Genomic DNA, 18,162 nt, shown 5'->3' on the forward strand with positions numbered 1-18,162 from the left:
ATTAGTATCTTATTTTACATATATTTGCAGATAGGTATGCAAATTACACAGAATAAATGTACATATACACACATTTGTGCTATGCCATAAAAAAAAAAGAGAAAAAACTCTCTGCACATATTAACAGAAATTTGTGGGAATTGAATAGTCACAACATTTACTACCAGAATACATAACTAACTGGTAGTTGTTTCCTGTTTGAATGGTGTTTAAAGGCTGAGCGAAACAAATCTTAAAGCCTTTGTTCAGTTGATATCAAAGAGATATCATGGTGCAAACTCTGCCATTGTCACCAGAATTCAGTGGCCTGTCATTAGTAATGATGCAGTACAATTGAAATAGCAGGGAGATCACACTTTTCTCATTTCTAGTATACATTTAGAAGCACCTGCTATGAAAGTTCCTCCCTGCATTACAGATTTCTACTTCATCTCTTTTACATGCTGAAGTGTCCCAGCTGGTAGTTCTTCTCTGAACCCTTTCCAGATCCACCATACCTTCCCTGAGCTAGAGGAGATCAGAATAACAAACACATTGACTCTGACAACAGCCTTGTGGAAAGTTCCTTCAGTGACATCTGTCTAGTAAGCAGAATGCATTAACTAGTACTAGCCCCTGGAGAAGCTCTTTCCTCCAGGCTACCACTCTAACAGCACTTAATTCCCTTAAAAAATAAACATGAGTATTAACAGTTGGGGTATTCAAAAGCCAGCAAAATCAGCTGGGAAATCCATACCATCAGCTTCCCTAGAATGGGACTTGGCATGAACTGCATGGACTGTCACCCAGAAAGATGGTCTCCAGAGTAATGAAGGGACCATCAAATGCTATCCCAGCTTCAGGACACTGAAGACTGTCTGTTTCAGTCAAACTGCTTACTGGAAACTTCGCTGTTGTTGCCAAGGCCACATTCATGGAGAACAGTGAAAGCCTATGGCCAAGCTAGAAAGCTTAACGCCAGGTATGAAATTAGGCTGTCATCTTAGAAAGTAGCATATATTTATTATACTCGCAGGGTATTTAAAAGCCTATTCCCTGTTAATGGGAGTTGCAGGCACAGAAAGATAAAAAAAGGTTTTCCTTCTTTCCCTAAACTAAACATTTAGAGAAAGAATATTTAAAACAGCAAGGTGGACACAGTCTTCCTAGGACAAAAAATAATATTATACCCATTTATTTCTTTATTTTAAAGGCATTGTCACATTCTGCTGTTTTCTGCCATCTCTGCTTGTCTGAAGACAACCATCAGCAAAGAAACTAAGTAACACTTGCCAACTTGCTGTTGCTGGGGAGCAAAACCTTTGTAAATCAGCAAATCTAGATTACAAAAAATCCAATAACAGCAAAAAAAAAAATAGGGAATGTATGCACACACACAAAGAAGAGAATCGCTGGCAGAAATATCCATTTTACCTTAACTGCTCAGCTCTAAAATGCTAACTGTTTGTTCCTTCTTACTCTTGGCTGCTCCTAACACTCATTAAAATATATTTTTAAAGTAGTACCTCTGAAGCCATGAGGTATTGCAGGAAAACACGGCTTGGACATCTGCAGTTGCACATTATTTCTGCAACAAATTTCCCCTTAGTAATGGCCTTCTGAGAAATACACAGTCAGATTCATAAAAAGGTCTCTCATTCCTGGTCCCTTAAGTACACACATTCAAACATATATCTAGTGCCTGCACAATAAAAATAAAAGTGATGGATGAGGTAAAGGACTCATCTGACTGTCTAATAAACTATATGGTTATTAAAGAGATGGGGTGTTTGTTTACTCTACAAAGTTGAGAAGAGAGGATGTCTAGCAGCATCTAGCCAAAGGCTTGTGCTTAACAATTCTCATGCTCAGCTTGCAGGGCTAGATGCAGCCAACATGTTGCTCTGGCGACAAGGCAGCCTCCTCCAGCTGCTCTCCTGACACATAACTCTCATTGCTATCAGAGCCAAAGGACTAAGCATGATTCACTGGGGCTGTGAGGATGCTGTGGATGATTAGGGTGGGACATAAGGAAGATCTGCCATCCAACCACAGCAGGTTATTTTTTGAATATTGCTCTTTTGCACCCACAATTTTTTTTTCAATTAAAAGAAGGAAACACCCATGACACCAAAATCAAACACCCATGAGAGTTCCCTACACCCTTGAGACAGGATTTCTTCTTCCAAACTCGGCAAAAGAGAGGATCTAGCCTTCCTCTGTGCTTCTGCCCAGGCCCAATGAACCTATATAAATAGCCTAACCCCAAAGCTACAGGCCATGCCAGGCAGGGCAGATTCCCTTCTCTTTCCCTCTCTCATTTCTTTTGACCAGAAATTCTATCTGGACCAGAGAAACTTTTCCCATGGAGTTTCCACAAAAAGCTTCAGTTTTAGTAAACAAGCATTCATCACAAGGGGAGGAAAAGGTCTTTTACTGAAAAATTCTTGACCAATCAACCATTGTTAGTGCTGCAACAGGAACCTGACTTCAAAATACCATTTCAAAAAAATAGAGCACATCTTCCCCAAATTTTTTTTGTTCAACTCCCAACTTTCCCCTCAGTGAGCAATTAGTGCAGCACAGAACAAAGGGCAGCAGCACAGATATCTAGTGCCAAGTTCCTATTGACATCCTGTGCCAACCCAAACATGTGGACTAAGTGTCTTTGTGCCTCAGTTTTCCTCTCAGTGAGAAAAAAGTGTTTGCCTGTCTCCCAGGGGAGCTTAATTCAGACAGGGTTGATTTCTCATTTTTACTTAGCATCTTTACACTGCTGTGGAAGAGAATAGGAGCCTTGAACTGGCTATTTTATCATAGCATGTATGCCAGTTTAAAGGTGCTTTTACATCGTATAATGGAGCTTTAATGTGAATGGGATCCAGGTCCACTCCAGGAGAACAAGTGCCTCGTCCCGGTACAGAGATTACAAAAGCTATGGCCAGAAAGTACAGCCTCATTCCACAAAGGAAGTTCAGCACAGGTTATATCAGCAGTCTAAATCTGCATCCTTTACACCTCAGAGGGGAAAGAGAATTTGAAAAGCCTTGGGTATGCACATGCACAAGTGTTAGCAGGACTAGCAAAGCAAAGCAGCGAATAGGCACTAGCTGCCTGTTCCCTGAGCAGGGCTGTGGGTGGAGGGAGAGAAACAACCCCTTCTGTGTTTACTAGGAGCACAATAACAGCTGAGCAAATACGGCTCATGGGGATAGCATAAATCTCTCCACACCTCTGTTAGTCATCAGTGCTGATACCCACTCCACCCTGTTCTGTCTGGAATCATAGTCCCTCCAGAGTATTCTGGCTAATATAAAGGTAGAAAGAAAAATAAAGCTTGCAGGTGCTCCCACACTGTACCAATTGAGCAGTCCTTGCTTTACTTTGGTACTCACTTCATTTCATTTCTCAAGGCCCAGGCTACAGAGGAAGCAGATGCTACATGTTCCAGTGCTGAACAAGTACAACACAAAGGTTTAACAGGTGGGTTATAATTTTAAAAAAATGCATTATTCCAAGTGGCTCATTAAACTTCAGCTATCCAGGAACACATCCCTCCCCTGCCATTTTATTCCTGCTCAAACAGATAAAGCTGCACTGCATTCCCACCAGTGTTACGTGATGAGAAGTCTATTCAATATCTACTCTCTAGCTTGAAATAAGGAGGACTAGCTGAAGAAAGCACTGTTTCAGGGATTAGAGGGACTTTCTGATGCTGAATTTGTGCTCACTCAGCAGAACCTGTGGTGCTGCCCAGTTAAGAAAGGAGTCTGCTCCACGGGGTTTCCAAACCACACAGGAATAAAGATCCACACCCACTCATCTTGAAACCTATCAGTTGAAAGCTACCTGTCCTTGCAATTCTAACTCAACTGCCAAGGCAGGCCTTCAACTCTTTTTACCATCCCATCTCAAGCAGTTAGTCACACAGCCCTAGCCCTCCTAGAGCTGTAGCCAAACCAGGTGAAGGATGGCAGAAAGAGACCAATGCCTTTTTTACAGCTATAGTACATCATCCTGGGAAAAAACCTGCAAACACACAATGCATTAAATTCTAGTTCATTAGAGCATATTATAAGTTGTGTCATTCTCATAAGCAAACAAGGAAAATGCAGACTGTATACAGTTACCATGAGATGTCTAACACTACAGGTTAAGAAAAATACACTCTTTGAGACAAGATCTCAAAAGTTCTCTTTGAAACAGTCCAGTTTAGAAAGCTATCATGAGACTTGTATCAAATTAAATGACCAATTTGGCTAGTAGAACAGAGCACCCAATTTACAGACCGAACTTCAGGAAAGAATTCAAAGTCACCTTGATAAATGGTTTTAAGTCAGTGTGATCACAGCTTACAAGTACAAACTATAACAACCAGCAAGGAGAAATCCAGTGCATTGAGAGGAAATTACTGGCGAGACAGCAAGACTTGGAAAAAAATGGTCAGGAGCTTAGGTAGACCACAAAAAAAGCCTGCAACTTCCTGACATTACAAACAACAACAAAAAAGTCAAAACAAGAGAATCTAGCTGTGGGATGTAATGACAGGGGCTTCACATAAGAAAGGGGCACTAAGGACTGGTAAGCCTTTATATCAGCCCTGTGTACAATCTCTGGGCATTGCACTTTGAGGGAGAGGTGGACCATTTGGCAAGAGGGCATGAATGAGCAAAGGGAACAGGCAAAGGTCTAGGAAACTTGATCTATGAGAAAAGGCCAAAAGAATTCACTTTGTTTAGTCTAGGGATGACATTCAGTCTTCTGAGACATAAAAGCTGTTCTATAAAAAAAAAAAGATAGTCAAAGAATTTTTTTTTCTCCCATGCATAGTTCAAGTAGCAGACAGCTTACTTGGAGAAAGGAGATTTATGTTTGATATAAAAAAGCCCTGGTGATTAACTGTTCACTAACTGGAAGAGGCAGTGGGATCTCTGTTGACACATTAGGAGCAGGTTACATGTGTCAGAGTTGGATGTGACTCCAGGTTAAAACGGAGAGAAAAAAAATACATGATCTCTTCAGGTCTTTTCCATTCTCCTCACACAGGCCGAGAAGCTCCAGCTCAATGAGTGAAGCAACCTCTTTGCTAACACAGAGTAAAATCTTGAAGATATTTGATCTGGTTTAAGTTTCCAGATTTTGGGTTCTGATCCCCCCCCAAGCACCTGGATTCTATATGACAGCTGTAGCTGTGCAGTACCTTCACAATGACAAGTTGCCACAGTATAAGGAGAGAAAGTTTGGCATCAAAATGCAGCCTCTTCATTTCTTGACATCAGGATGGTTCCTCAGCAGTAGAAAAGCTTTCAACCTTAGACACTGCCCTTGTCATTTTGATGCAAAACTACACAGTCTGTGTTTTTTGTTCCTTAATACCTCTTTTCCATTTCACACAGTTTCTAAGCACTGTGAGCTTGAGGCATACCTAATTTTGAGATAAGCCACCTGTCTCTGAACACATTTATTTTCCTTATACTCCTTTTCCACTGCACTCTTTCCACACTGAGGAATAGTGTTCAATAAAACAAGAAGCAATAGGTGTTTCCACTGGAGCCTTAGCTTTACTGGGAAACTATTTTCACTTCCACACCTGTTTTTAATAGTGCTTGGAACAACTAGCACAGCAATTATTGGAGAACTTGACTACCTCTGCTGGCTAGAGTACACAAGCATGCTATTTTTACAGTATTGTAAGTGCGCAATTATAGGACACCAAATAGAAAGCTTTTGGAAACTGTCACAGTCAGGTAAAAAGCAGTTCAGACTGGTCTTCCTACCTACAGCAATGTTCTTTTTTTATGATACTACTGGTGAGTAAAAGAAGGCAAGAGAAACAGGTTTATAGTGTGATGGGCCTTTTCATGGAGTGATAGACCAGCTTTTTCTGGTAATATTTAGCACTTTACAAGGAGGCAGAGGGAATTGCCTCTGACAGTAGTGCTAGCACTTACTTCTGGATATTTAGCTTGAGTCAGCTGTCTCTGGGCAGAATATTCAGGCTTTGGAAGTTCATGATAACATGGAATTCAGACATTAGCCATGATGAGTTCTCAGTTCGTCAGTGTCACGAGATGGGTATAGCCCTCTTCCATGCTCCGGCTTAAAAGGCAAAGGAAGTACTACAGAGTGATACTATAGCTGAAGTTAATGCTCCCAGTAGGATTTCTCTGAATTGCAGCCTTACATAGGCAATAGCCACTCCATTTGTGGGAGTTCCCATTGACCACTTCCTTATTTTGGTGGTCTGGCAAAATGCAAAAATGAGATAACCACCAAGAAAAAGGGAACATGAGGATGGCAGTCCCACTCTCTCCCCAAAATATACACAGGATTCTAACAACACAGTTCACAGCTCTGATGACATCAGTTTGAAAGTAAAGAGAACACAGTCAACATACAAAGAGATTGTAGTAAGGTAGGTGTTGATCTCTTTTCCCAAGTATCAAGTGAGAGCATGAAAGGAAACAGCCTCAAGTTGCACAAGGGGAGGTTTAGATTGGATATTAGAAAAAAAAATTCTTCATCAAAAAAGTTATCAAGCACTGGAACAGGCTGTCCAGGGAAGTGGTTGAGTCACCATCCCTGGAGGCATTTAAGAGATATATAGATATGACAATTAGGGACATTATTTAGTGGTGAACTTGGCAGTGCTGGGCTAATAGTTGGACTTGATCTGAAGGGTCTTTTCCAGTCTAGATGATTCTATGATATTTTCCCATGCTGCTGCTCCACAAGCCCTGCTGATATTCCTGCGGGGCCTCACACATTTCTCTTATCTACTCACTCCATCTCCAAGACCCACCAAAGCTGAGAACCTCTTCACCCTAAGCCTGGCACCAAAAGACGCCTTCATGGGAGGAGTAAGGTTTTCCAAAGTTCCGGAATGCAGCTCTACTCCTTCACAGCCTTATGCTGTACTAGGCAATATCCATGGCCTTCTTGGACAAAGCTGGGGGCAACAAACTCTCCTAAGGATATACTGATCTGTGTTCTGAACCCTTTTTTTCCTTCAGCTGTCTCCTTGCAAATCACTTGCAAGCCCCACCAGGGCTTTTGGTTTCAGGAGAAGCCTAGGTCTAAACATTTTCCAGAGATTATCTAGGAGCTAGTAATGACAGTTACTTTGAAACATCTTCTCCTTAATTGTGGTATCTCAGAAATGTTGTGAAGTTGACAGGAACATTTCAAGAGAAGCATGAAGGTGAGTGAATATGTGCAGTTTATCTGCAGGCATCAACTGGATTCAAATGGATGTCTGAACTGCAGATCCACCAACAAGCCTATTCTGAATGCTGCTATTACATACAACAAGGAGCTGCTATAGAATTATTTCAGCAAATCAATGCAGCCCCTTCAATATGAACCAGCTTCTGCTAAAAAGCAAAACAAACTCCACAAAGTTGACCACACACAGTTTGTCCCTGTATGTCCAGGTAATACCTGGTGCTGGACTTTATTTCCTTTCCCTTCCCCACCTAATCATCAGTGGTTTTAAATGCAGGGTTGTTTTTTATTTCCCCTTTTACCCCAGATTCTTATATCTTTGCCCCTTTCCTACTGCTCCCCGTCCACTCGCCTTAACCAGCAGCTGCAGAGTAGCAGTGTTGACTCCATGTCTAAAGTAATTTGTTTTCTTTCTTTGGGGGATAAGGAAGGGGGAGTGACTGAATTCTTTGGGAATGATTTATTGCACAGCACTCAGGGAGAGCTTCATTTATTTGCCTAGCTGCATACGGTTTAACACCTATGGTTGCATGCCGATTATTATACAATGTTATTTTTCCCACTTGTATACTTTGCACCTTTTCATAGAGCAGATTAACTGGTCCCCAATGGCATGTTATTTATGACTTTGTTTGCTGGCTGTCTGGGAAGGACCTTGGTCCTAGATTCTTCCATTCCCCCTGCCTCTGTTCTTCCCTACATATTCCCTTCTTCACCACACACACTTGTCACACTGAGACATGGGAGAATCACACTTAGGCATCACACATATCATACCTTTTCAGAACTTCCAGGAGGGAGAAAGAGATAGAGGTCTCCCAGGCAGCAGCCAAGACAGGAAAGGATGCCCGAACCACAGATGGAGCCGGAGGGACGGGCAGGATAAAAAGTAAGAAAGAAACATCACATTTTGGCTTGCAAGGAAGCAGGAACTCAGCAGATAAGAGCATAGATATTTGTTGTAAAAATGTAATGGAATTACAAAGTTTTCATTTCATACTCAACAGGAGCGAGCTTCTCTTGAGATTGCTTCATTTGATATCAAGCCAAAATCTAAATTAAAATTAATTCAAAATCAAACCAAAACAAACACAAAAAGAAGGGGTGGGAGGAGTGATACAAAGGTCTGAGGATAAATAGTTGTGGCAGGTAGGACAATGAAGTCATACATTTTTAGCCCAAGAGTTTTGACAGGTCAGACGAGCACTCTGTTGGGAGGCACAGACTCAATATGCAGGACAAGAGTCAGACAGGACACATTAAGAGAGAATAGTAGAAAAGGCAAAAGCTTTCTGACACTCTTTCTTTCCCTCCCATGAGCTCTTGTTCTTGACACCATCATTGACGCTTTTTTCCTCCTAAGCTATGGAGAAATTCAAAAGCCACTAACTAATTCCAGGTGTTATGCCCAGAGAAGACAGAAGCACCAAAACATTTATCAAGAAGGACTGCAGTCAGCATTAGAATATCATTCACAGGCACCAACATTTTCCAGTTCAAATTCTGCCATAACATCTTATTCAGATGTTGCTAAAGCACAATTATGCCTGACTACATCCCCCTTTCAACCAACCTGCTTTTCTGCCAAAGTGATAGCCACCTCCTCCACTTGGTATCCTGATTAACACTAACCAGCCACAGACTTTGGGGAAGAGCCTACAATCCTGTATGAGACATTTGAACAGTAACATTAAAACAACTGACATGGAGAGACAGTAAATTTGGAACTAACACAACTAGTTTAGTAGTAGCAGAAAGTTGGAGCTTGTCAGCAGGACAAGCAGAAGTCCATGGCCTCACACATCTTCAAATATTAAGGTGGAGAGAGCCGTGCACCAGAGTAGGACAAGACAGCTAAACAATAAGGCTGGGGATAAAGCAATAAAGACAGGTGAGAAACTGCCCCATTCAAAACACTACTTTGCTTTTCAGAAGCCATCTGAATCTAGCTGTGGCTCCTTGTTCTCTGCAGCGTTTCACATTTCCAAGGCATGAGGAAATTTGCTCCAACTTCAAATAACTATACATTCAATGCAAATAGGTGCAATGCCTCCCCATTCTGGAAAATAATATAGGCATTCAAGCTCCTTGGGTTTATCCTCACTTCTGAAAAGGAAAGTCCTAATAACATATTAAGCTTTTGTTCAAACTTGGCTATTTTTGGGGTACCCACCAATATTCCTGCCATATTCCTTTTCAAGGGCAAATCAGCATGCTCTATATGTATATACATATATGCTTATCAGCATACTCTATATGTATATATCCTGCTATATGTTGGTTGGGCTCACCTGACTCTAGAGGAACTACATTGATAATCAATATAGCAAATAACAGACTCCTTTTTAACGTATGGGATCCTAGAAAGCCTCCATTTGGCTAAGGCAACATAGCCATGAGTATATTCCCCCTTAGAAGCAATCACTATCCCTGATCATTAAGAAAGGCATGCAGCAAAATGGTCCTAGCTGAGTACTAGAGAGAGGGTTTTTTGGGGTGCCCATGGAAGTTTTCTTGCCTTTTCTTTTTTTCCTGCAAGTGGGAAAAAACTTAAAGGAACACAGACAAACCAGAGAACCCAAATCCTATTAGTACACTTGATGCAATCACATCCCACCTCACTGTGCAAATCTCTGGAGACAAACTGCACCCAGCAATACAGAGCCTCCCTTCAGGGTGAATGGCAGGGTATATACAGACATGCAGTTTTCAAGTTTTTTGTCCCTTTGAAAAGCCCTTAAGTTTGGACTCCAAGTGGACTCAAGAAAAAGAAATGTGAATACCACGATTCTTGTTTTCAAAGCTCATTCACAATTATACTCTGTCCACTAAGAGCTCCTGACAGGAGAAAGTGCTATCACTGAAATGCCATCATGAGATGCCTGCACAATGCTTGGGTGCCAGAGCTGAACAGAATAGGCCACATGGAATTGGCCCCCATTCACCAAGCAAGATTTTGAAATAAACAGCTATGAGTTTTTTCTTTTTTTTTTTAAACTAGGCACACACACAGACCTGTCTTCAGCTGCTAACCTTAATATATTACTCATTCTTCCTTTCAAATAACGTCATTATCAAAACCCCAGTGACTGCAGAATATTTACTTGAGGCTGCTACTGCTGGTTTCTCCAGAGCTGTTTATTTTTCCATGCATGTGCTCATTACATCACGCTGTGGTTTTCTTAAAGGTTGTCACGGTAAGCTGGATACAGGCTGGAAATTCTTGCTAACTAAAACCAAATCACTAAGTAGCACAAATGAATGTGGAGATAATCCAACTCTGGAAGTGAGGAAAACCCCTGGATTCCTCAGTGGAGATGGGGTGCTCCTAAACAAGCAGCCATTACATTTCTTGAAAGTGGGAAACATTATCAAGTGTTTTCCTAGATTAAGAACTGTAAAAAAAATAATTTGGACTATTGCAGGCTGAAATGGGGGGGAGGGGAGGGGTTGAAACAGTAAAAGCAGAATGAAAAGAATGAAAAGACAGTTCCCAGCCATGCTGATTAGAGAATGGCCATCACCTCCTGCTCTGGCAGTGTTAAAAATGACACACCACAGAGGGGAGTGCTAAATGACTGGCTTAGTTGGTTCAGGGTATCCACGTGTATGCATATGTGGATGTGCATGTTTGGGAAATGGGAAAAGGAATTAAAAGCAAACATCAAAAAATGTTTTTGTCATCTTGCCACAGTAATATTGTGTTGATCTAGACCTTTCACTTGCCCCCATACAAAAAACTGACTTTGGGGCAAAAAAAACCAAACCCTGACAGACAGATGACATAGTTTGTAAGTGTAAAAAAACAACTTTTCTGCTGTTCAATAGTCCATATGTTCATATTTTGGCTCCTGCCTCTGGCTGAGAAGATTTGAAACTACATCTTACCCTACTGAGAAAGGGATCTAGTTGTCATTTAATTCTTTAAAGTGGGCTGGGGTAAACAGCACTAGCAATCCCTCCTAGCAATGCGGTTTTAGTGAGAGTAGAAAAACTCACTGGACACATACAGATTCTCAGTCAAGTGCTCTAATAATCACCAGGCTAGAGTCATTCTGCTTTTCCCGATCCCTAGCTTAATTAGGATTTACACATGCCAAGCAAAATGTAAATGCTCCAAAAAAAAGAGATCAGTTTCAGGAGAACAACCTCTGTTTGTCAGCACTAAACAGAAGGTAGAACACTCAGATTGCAAATGCAGTTCTTGAGATACAGGCTGCATATGCAACATGGGGAATTTACCACCTCTGCAATGCTCAGCTGCCTCGTGGGTGGTTCACCTGACATTGACCAGAGACAATGAGAGCAAACTAAAGAGTCTATTTGACTCCATACAGTAATTCTTAAATTCTCCTCACGGTTGATATAGTGACGGTGCTTACTTTCCAAGCTGTCCAATATCAGTGCTAATTAGAGAGCAGAACAGGTCCTCTGACAGTAGTATCTGGAATTCTCTTCACTGCAAAGGACAGTGCTATTTAACCAGGGTAGAAAGGAGTTACATCAGGGTTAAGCATTTCACTATACAAAACTCCAAGAAATAGAAGTAAAAGTTAGACTCAATATTACAAAAACAAAAAACCCGAAATTGAGTTCAGAGAACAGAGCAGCTTCCTGTGGGAAGAAGTAAAATCTTTATTATCTAAGGCTATGCTTAATTTATGCTACAGTAGAAAATGGTGCTCTTTGTACAGTATAAACATTCACTGGCCCTAAGGCAGTAGATTAGATGACCTACTAGGTCTTTTCTCACCTCCAGTTTCAGTGATCCCTTTAAACTACTGCAAGAGGACACCAGGATATATCTGCTTCAAGTCTGTAAGTGTAAACCCAGATAGACAATATAGCTGAGGCAACACCAAACCCAAAAATCCAAATCTTATGCCAGTAAAACTTACCTTAGCCCTTTAAAAAGAAATGAAAAATCAGAAATGTGCTAAGTATTAATATTTCAAGATGATAAGGGCCAAAAGCAATTAAAAACATCCCCCAACTTTGCATGCCCATCTCATGACAGCTGTTTCATCATCTACAGCCAAAACAGACTTGAAGACATTTGAAGAAATATGATTCTAAATTATAATCATACCCCCCAGCTCTTTACTGTTTGATCGCACCTACCTTATATTGCCTTTTAATATATATGACAAAGGATGAAAAGAATGAGATATCAAACAAGGGGACTAGGCTTCACTAGTTGAAAGAAGCAGTCCGAACTAGCCCACACAATGTCAGCTAAACAACAGTTCTAGGCAGCATTTCTTAATATCAATAATTTGCAAGGAACTGAGATGCTTGTGTATTTGTATGGCCTAACATGGAAATCTGAGCATAAAAATTGGCAATCTAGTCTCTTAATGAGAACGTACAGTAAATGAGTGTCAGAGCAATCAGTAAGTCTGGGTCAGATGAACCACACATCTCCTTTTAGCTTGCTGTATAAACCGCCTCTCACAGAACTCTTGAATTTTTCAGAAGATCATTTGTTTTTCATTTGTAACATACATTCACAATAATTTTGTTTGAATAACAGAATTGATATCAGAAACAATTGAAAAAGTGGACAAAAGCAAACTCACAAAAGGAACTCTCCCGTGGACAAAATTCCAGTTCACATCAGGCAGTTCCCTGACTAAACACTCAATGATCGCCTTTACAACATGAAAGGCAGCCTACTTTGGCTCTGTCAGGCCAAGAAAGGGCCTCCAATAAAAGACCCTCCTGCTTCCAAGTCTTTTTGTAACCTCTTAGCACCGACTCTTCTTTCCATTGCAGCTACCAGGATTGCTGCATTAGAAGAAAAGTTGGTCACCAAAATAGGTAGGACCCTTTACACAGGATTTTAATATTAAACTGTCACTTTCAATTGCCCTGTGAGCTGCTGGTTGTGCCAGAAGCTCACAAAACAGAAGCTGTATGTGCTTTCCCCTGAAAGACATCCTTAAAGAATGATGCTGATCCTCATACATCATCTGAAACTTCTGGATGATTCCCACTGGCAGATCTTACACAGACCACCCTGCTACAAAACCAGTTTGGAGGTGAGGCACAAGACACTTGTTAAAACTGTGGTCTGGACAATGATGGACATCTGCCTGTTAAGAGATCTTCTCCACTCTGCAGCAAGAGTATTTCATCCAACCTAGGACCAAGTTCACCCTGCAGCTGGGAAGTGGCATAGGAAGGCTAAAGGAACTGTCGTGAATGCTCTCTAGCTAATCCAGAAATACCACGTGATGAGACACTTCAAGATATTACAATCTATCTGTTCAGGTAACTGGAATTATTCCCAGCAGCCAGTTCTAGGCATATTTGTTTCATAAGAAATGAAAAATAGTAGCATCTCCTATTCAAACCTTAAAGTAAACCCATGGCTTCTTATGGTAATTTTGTTCTCTTATTCCCTTTAATTTCTTAATTTCTCCCACTTCAGTTAATATATATCAGACAGAAACCATTCTTACTAAGAATCCATAACTTTCCTCATCAGAGTCTCCAGTTTCTTGTGATTTCAATGACTCTATACCACCATTTCACCCTGCTCTCCAGTCTCAAGTTTTACACTCTAATTTCACATCTTCCTGCTTCCAATTTTCCCACTTATGTTCAGGATCTCTTCTTTGCCGTTTTTTTACGCTTCGGTTTTCCCTCATCCACTCCATTACCCACAAAATAATCTCAATATTTTCTTAGGCCCAGACATAAGTAACCTACTTTCAGTTGTGAAATTATCCAATCATTTCTCTATCAAAAAATATCCCCTGCAGAGAAGAATCTTGAATTTTCTAGAAAAGAAGCCCCTTTCTATATTTTTGCAACTGCTTAGACCAAAGCCACAGCCCAGATCTTTGAGTCAAATGCATCAGTTTGTATATCCATGCTGAACAGCAAACAGAACAAAGATGACAGATGGTTGGGGTGAATTAACAGATCAAGAAAGTCGAGATTCCCCAGTTATGGTTTGTGGAAACAAACACCCTTCATCACATTGACTATGGCTGTCTGGACAAAAATAAGGATGTTATCTGATATTATTTTATAATCGGACTTCAAGTCTCACAAGCATCATGATAGCTACCATGAAGAAAGAACGAAACAAGAATAGATGGTAAGGAACTGCAGACTAGTTAAAAGAAATGGGCTTTTTAGATGGAACGTTACCTGAATTTCTTATACTGGAGCCGTTCAATTTGGAATCTTTGATGACCAAGTGCTTAATCCAAAGGGTTGGTGCTGTGATTTCTGAAAGAGAAAAAATAACATCCTTAGAGAAACTAGAGCAACTAATAAATACATATGGTTGTTCATCAGACTCACATAATGGTTTGGGTTGGAAGGGACCTTAAAGATCATTTAGTTTCTACCCCCCTGCCATATGCAGGAACACCTTCCACTAGACCAGGTTGCTCCAAGCCTCATCCAACCCAGCTTTGAACAATTACAGGGATGGGGTATCCACAGCTTCTCTGGGCAATCTGTTTCAGTGCCTCACCACATTCATAGCAAAGAATTTTTTCCTTATATCTAATCCAAACCTACCCTGTCAGTTTGAAGCCATTAGCTCTCGTCCTGTCACTACATGCCCTTGTTAAAAATCTCTCTCCAGCTTTCCTGTAGGCTCACTTCAGGGACTAGAAGGTGCTATCAAGGTTTCCTCAGAGCCTTCTCTTCTCCAAGCCTGACAATCTCTGCTCTTTCAGTCTGTCTTCACAGAAGACAAAGCATTTGCTACGATCATGCCTTAACTGATCCATCATTTTTGTAGAGACAGGCTCATCTCCTGGTGAGATCTTCCACCTTTTATGAACCACCATTTGTAAATCTTCCACAAGGCTATCTCATTATCTTCCCATTCCAGGGAGTACCTCTCTGCTGGCAAAACATTTTTTTCAAATCCCTATATCCCCCACTTCCTAATTTCTCAAGTCTAAAGCCTTTCTCTTCAGGACTTAGAGATCTCAAAGACTTAATTGTGGCTATAGTATATTTTGTTTCTCCTGAAAGTACATACGAAACCCATATTTTAAAATAAGTCAATCCAGATCTTAAATATTGCTCTAACAGCCCAAGAAAAGCTGGCCACAGTCAGTTCCATGAAACAAGCAACAACAAAATCCGAAATAAATAAGCAGAGACATGAAGATATTTCTGGAAAGACTTGAAAGTCTTCTATTAAAGAAACAAGTCCTGGTTAGAAAAGCATGTCTGATGCACTAACCAAGACATCTAAACATAAATTTGTGGGAAAAAAGTGCTTAGAGCACCTCCTCTGAGGTGTGTTACAATCAACTTTAAAACACATAAGAACCTGCCCTAATCCACAGAAATGATACAACCTCAGCATTTGACTAGAACTGAGCAAAGCAATACTCGATACCATTGGCTAGAGTACCTCAAGTGGCATTTTCAAAACTGATACTTTTTGAAAAAAATTTTAGTTTCCACAAGAACACACCTTATATAGTTCCTTTAAGAAGTTTTTGCAAAAGTTTTTCCTACTCCCTTGTTGACATTTACATGGATCTGCTCAGCTAAGGGAGAAGCTAGCTGACTACAAGAGAAACTGATTATACATTACAAGAGCATGAAGGAAAAATAAAGGAATTTCTCCTTCCTAAGTATTTTCAGCTACATTGATTGTAGGCAATATAGTAATTGTGTTCAGGGCATTTTTTTTACAAGGAAATATTAGTTGAACACTGTTAAGCAAACTTTTGTTACTGCTGGAATATCAAAAATTGTCCTGTCTGCAGGTTTCACTACGCTATTTTAATAAATGGATTTATGGATTATTTCCATTTCTATTTTTATGCTTCTCCCCTTCTTAGGTCTTACCCAATGTTTAATTTGAAGTAGTTCTCCCAATAAAGGGTCAAAATCTGGGATGAAATTTAGCACTGACTCTGCACCATATGGACCGGGTATGTCTATAGCTGAAAAAGGAGGGACAACCAAAGTCAATAGATGCTGAAGAATGAATAAAGGCCTTTAGTAACACAATGGTGCACATCTTTCAATGAGGTTGAAAGGTGCATAAAAAGGAATTCTGGGAAAAGGAGAAAGAAATAGAAAAATAAATTATTCCTTTGGAATCTAGCATAAAAATGTATTTTTAATCTAGTTGACTTGGACATTTTTTTGAATACAGGCAAGCAACACAGATTCATCTGAACAACAGATATGTGGATAGAGTAGATTACCACTGAATTAAGAGAAAGAAAAGATGTTTAAAGCTATAGCCGGGATATTAATGAAACAGTCTTCAGCAGAGGAGAATCTTGTCCTAAGATTCACTATAAACATCTCTAAGACCTGCATTGTAATGATATGAAATAATTTTAAAGAGATGGCTGATTTATGATTTAAACCTTGGATGGCAGAGTTTAAGTTACCTGATTTACATTATCTCTGGCACTGCTCTCTTATGCCCTCAGGAAGGATGGTATGGAGTGGGAGGAGAACTTATGCCTGAAATGTGAATTTTCGTTATCCTCTAATGTAGGTGAAAAGATGAGAAAGGTGAACCTTCGTCTTGGAGATGTTGAGGTCCAAGAGGTATCCCACATTTCAGGGGAAACTGAGTGTATTTAATGCCCTTTGAAAAAAGTCAGCCGCTTGTGTGCTGAAGGTGGGCAACCAAAGGCAAAACATGAAAAAAATTCACATTTTTATTGTCCATTCATGTTGCTATCAGCTCCACCCTGACTGCCTGACTTTGAATATATAAATTTACAGGAACCCATCAGTTCTCAAACCCAATGAAATGGAACGGGATCTGGACTTCAACTCCTTTGAACATCTGTGAAGATTCTAGACCTGACAGGTGAACTGATAACTCTTTTGCCCTTTTCTGTCATCTGCCATTTGTGTCAGACATGAAGTACAAGCCATTCCTCAGGAAGACCTAGCCAAGGCATTGGGAGAGTATTTTAGTGAAGTATCGTGACATGTTTGCTCACATAGAATCAAGGGATTGTTCAGGATGACATCCTGAGGTGTCTAGTCCAACTTTCTGATCTAGACAGGGTCAGCTAGAAGAACAGATCAAGTCAGTTAGGATTTTAGAATCATAGAATATCCTGAACTGGATGGGACCCACACAAATCAAGTCCAACTCCTGGCCCCACACAGGACAGTTCCAAGAAACACACCATGTGCCTGAGAGCATTGTCCAAATGCTTCTTGAACTCTGGCAGGCTGGTGCTGTGACCACTTGCCTGTGGAGCCTGTTCCAGTGCCCAACCACTCTCTGGGTGAAGAACTTTTTTCTAATATCCAACCTAAACCTGCTCTGACACAGCTTCATCTTGTTCCCTCTGGTCCCATCACTCGTCACCACAGAGAAGAGATCAGACCTCACCCCTTCTCTTTCCCTCCTGCAGAAGTTGTAGACTGCAATGAGGTCTCTCCTCCGTCTCCTCTTCTCCAGGCTGAACAGACCAAGTGACCTCAGCCACTCCTCATACAGCTTCCTCTCAAGGCCTTTCACCATCTTTGTTGCCCTCCTTTGGATGCTGTCTAAGAGCTTAATGTCTTTCTTATAATGTGGTGCCCAAAACTGCCACAATATTCAAGGTGAGGCCACATCAGTGCAGAGCAGAGCAGGACAATCACCTGGACTGGCTGGTGATGCTTTGACTGAGGTACCCCAGGACACAGTTGCCAGAGCCAACCTGCCCCTGTGCTTCATCCAACTGGCTCAGAAAGGAAGCACAGAATATCACTTCTCTGGGCCATCTGTTCCACTACCTCATTGTCCTCAGGGTGACAAAGTTTTTTTTTATATTCAGTCCAACCATTTTGTTTCAATTTGTGACTGTTGTCTCTCATCATGCATTAATATGAAGAGCCTGGCTCCATCTTCTTGAAAAACTTCCCTGTAGATACTGGAAGGCTGCTATTAGGTCACCTTTAAAGTCAAATGCTTCTTACTCTTCCTAGTCTACCCACTTTAACAGA

At 40.7% G+C, this 18,162-nt stretch overlaps 1 protein-coding gene across 9 annotated transcripts in view; it reads right to left on the bottom strand.

Moving 5' to 3' along the window:
* The window catches only part of SMOC1 (SPARC related modular calcium binding 1), a 132,970-nt gene that overhangs the window by 28,632 nt on the left and 86,176 nt on the right, over positions 1–18,162 (bottom strand). For all 9 annotated transcript variants that reach the window (XM_027707814.1, XM_027707796.1, XM_027707789.1 and 6 more), the window contains one exon: positions 14,365–14,445. In XM_027707814.1, coding sequence (XP_027563615.1) covers positions 14,365–14,445 — 81 coding nt within the window. The remainder of the gene's footprint in view (positions 1–14,364; positions 14,446–18,162) is intronic.

The sequence above is a fragment of the Neopelma chrysocephalum genome, unplaced genomic scaffold (assembly GCF_003984885.1).
Source record: "Neopelma chrysocephalum unplaced genomic scaffold, ASM398488v2 Primary Assembly neopelma1_24, whole genome shotgun sequence".
In the NCBI taxonomy this organism is placed as follows: Eukaryota; Metazoa; Chordata; class Aves; order Passeriformes; family Pipridae; genus Neopelma; species Neopelma chrysocephalum.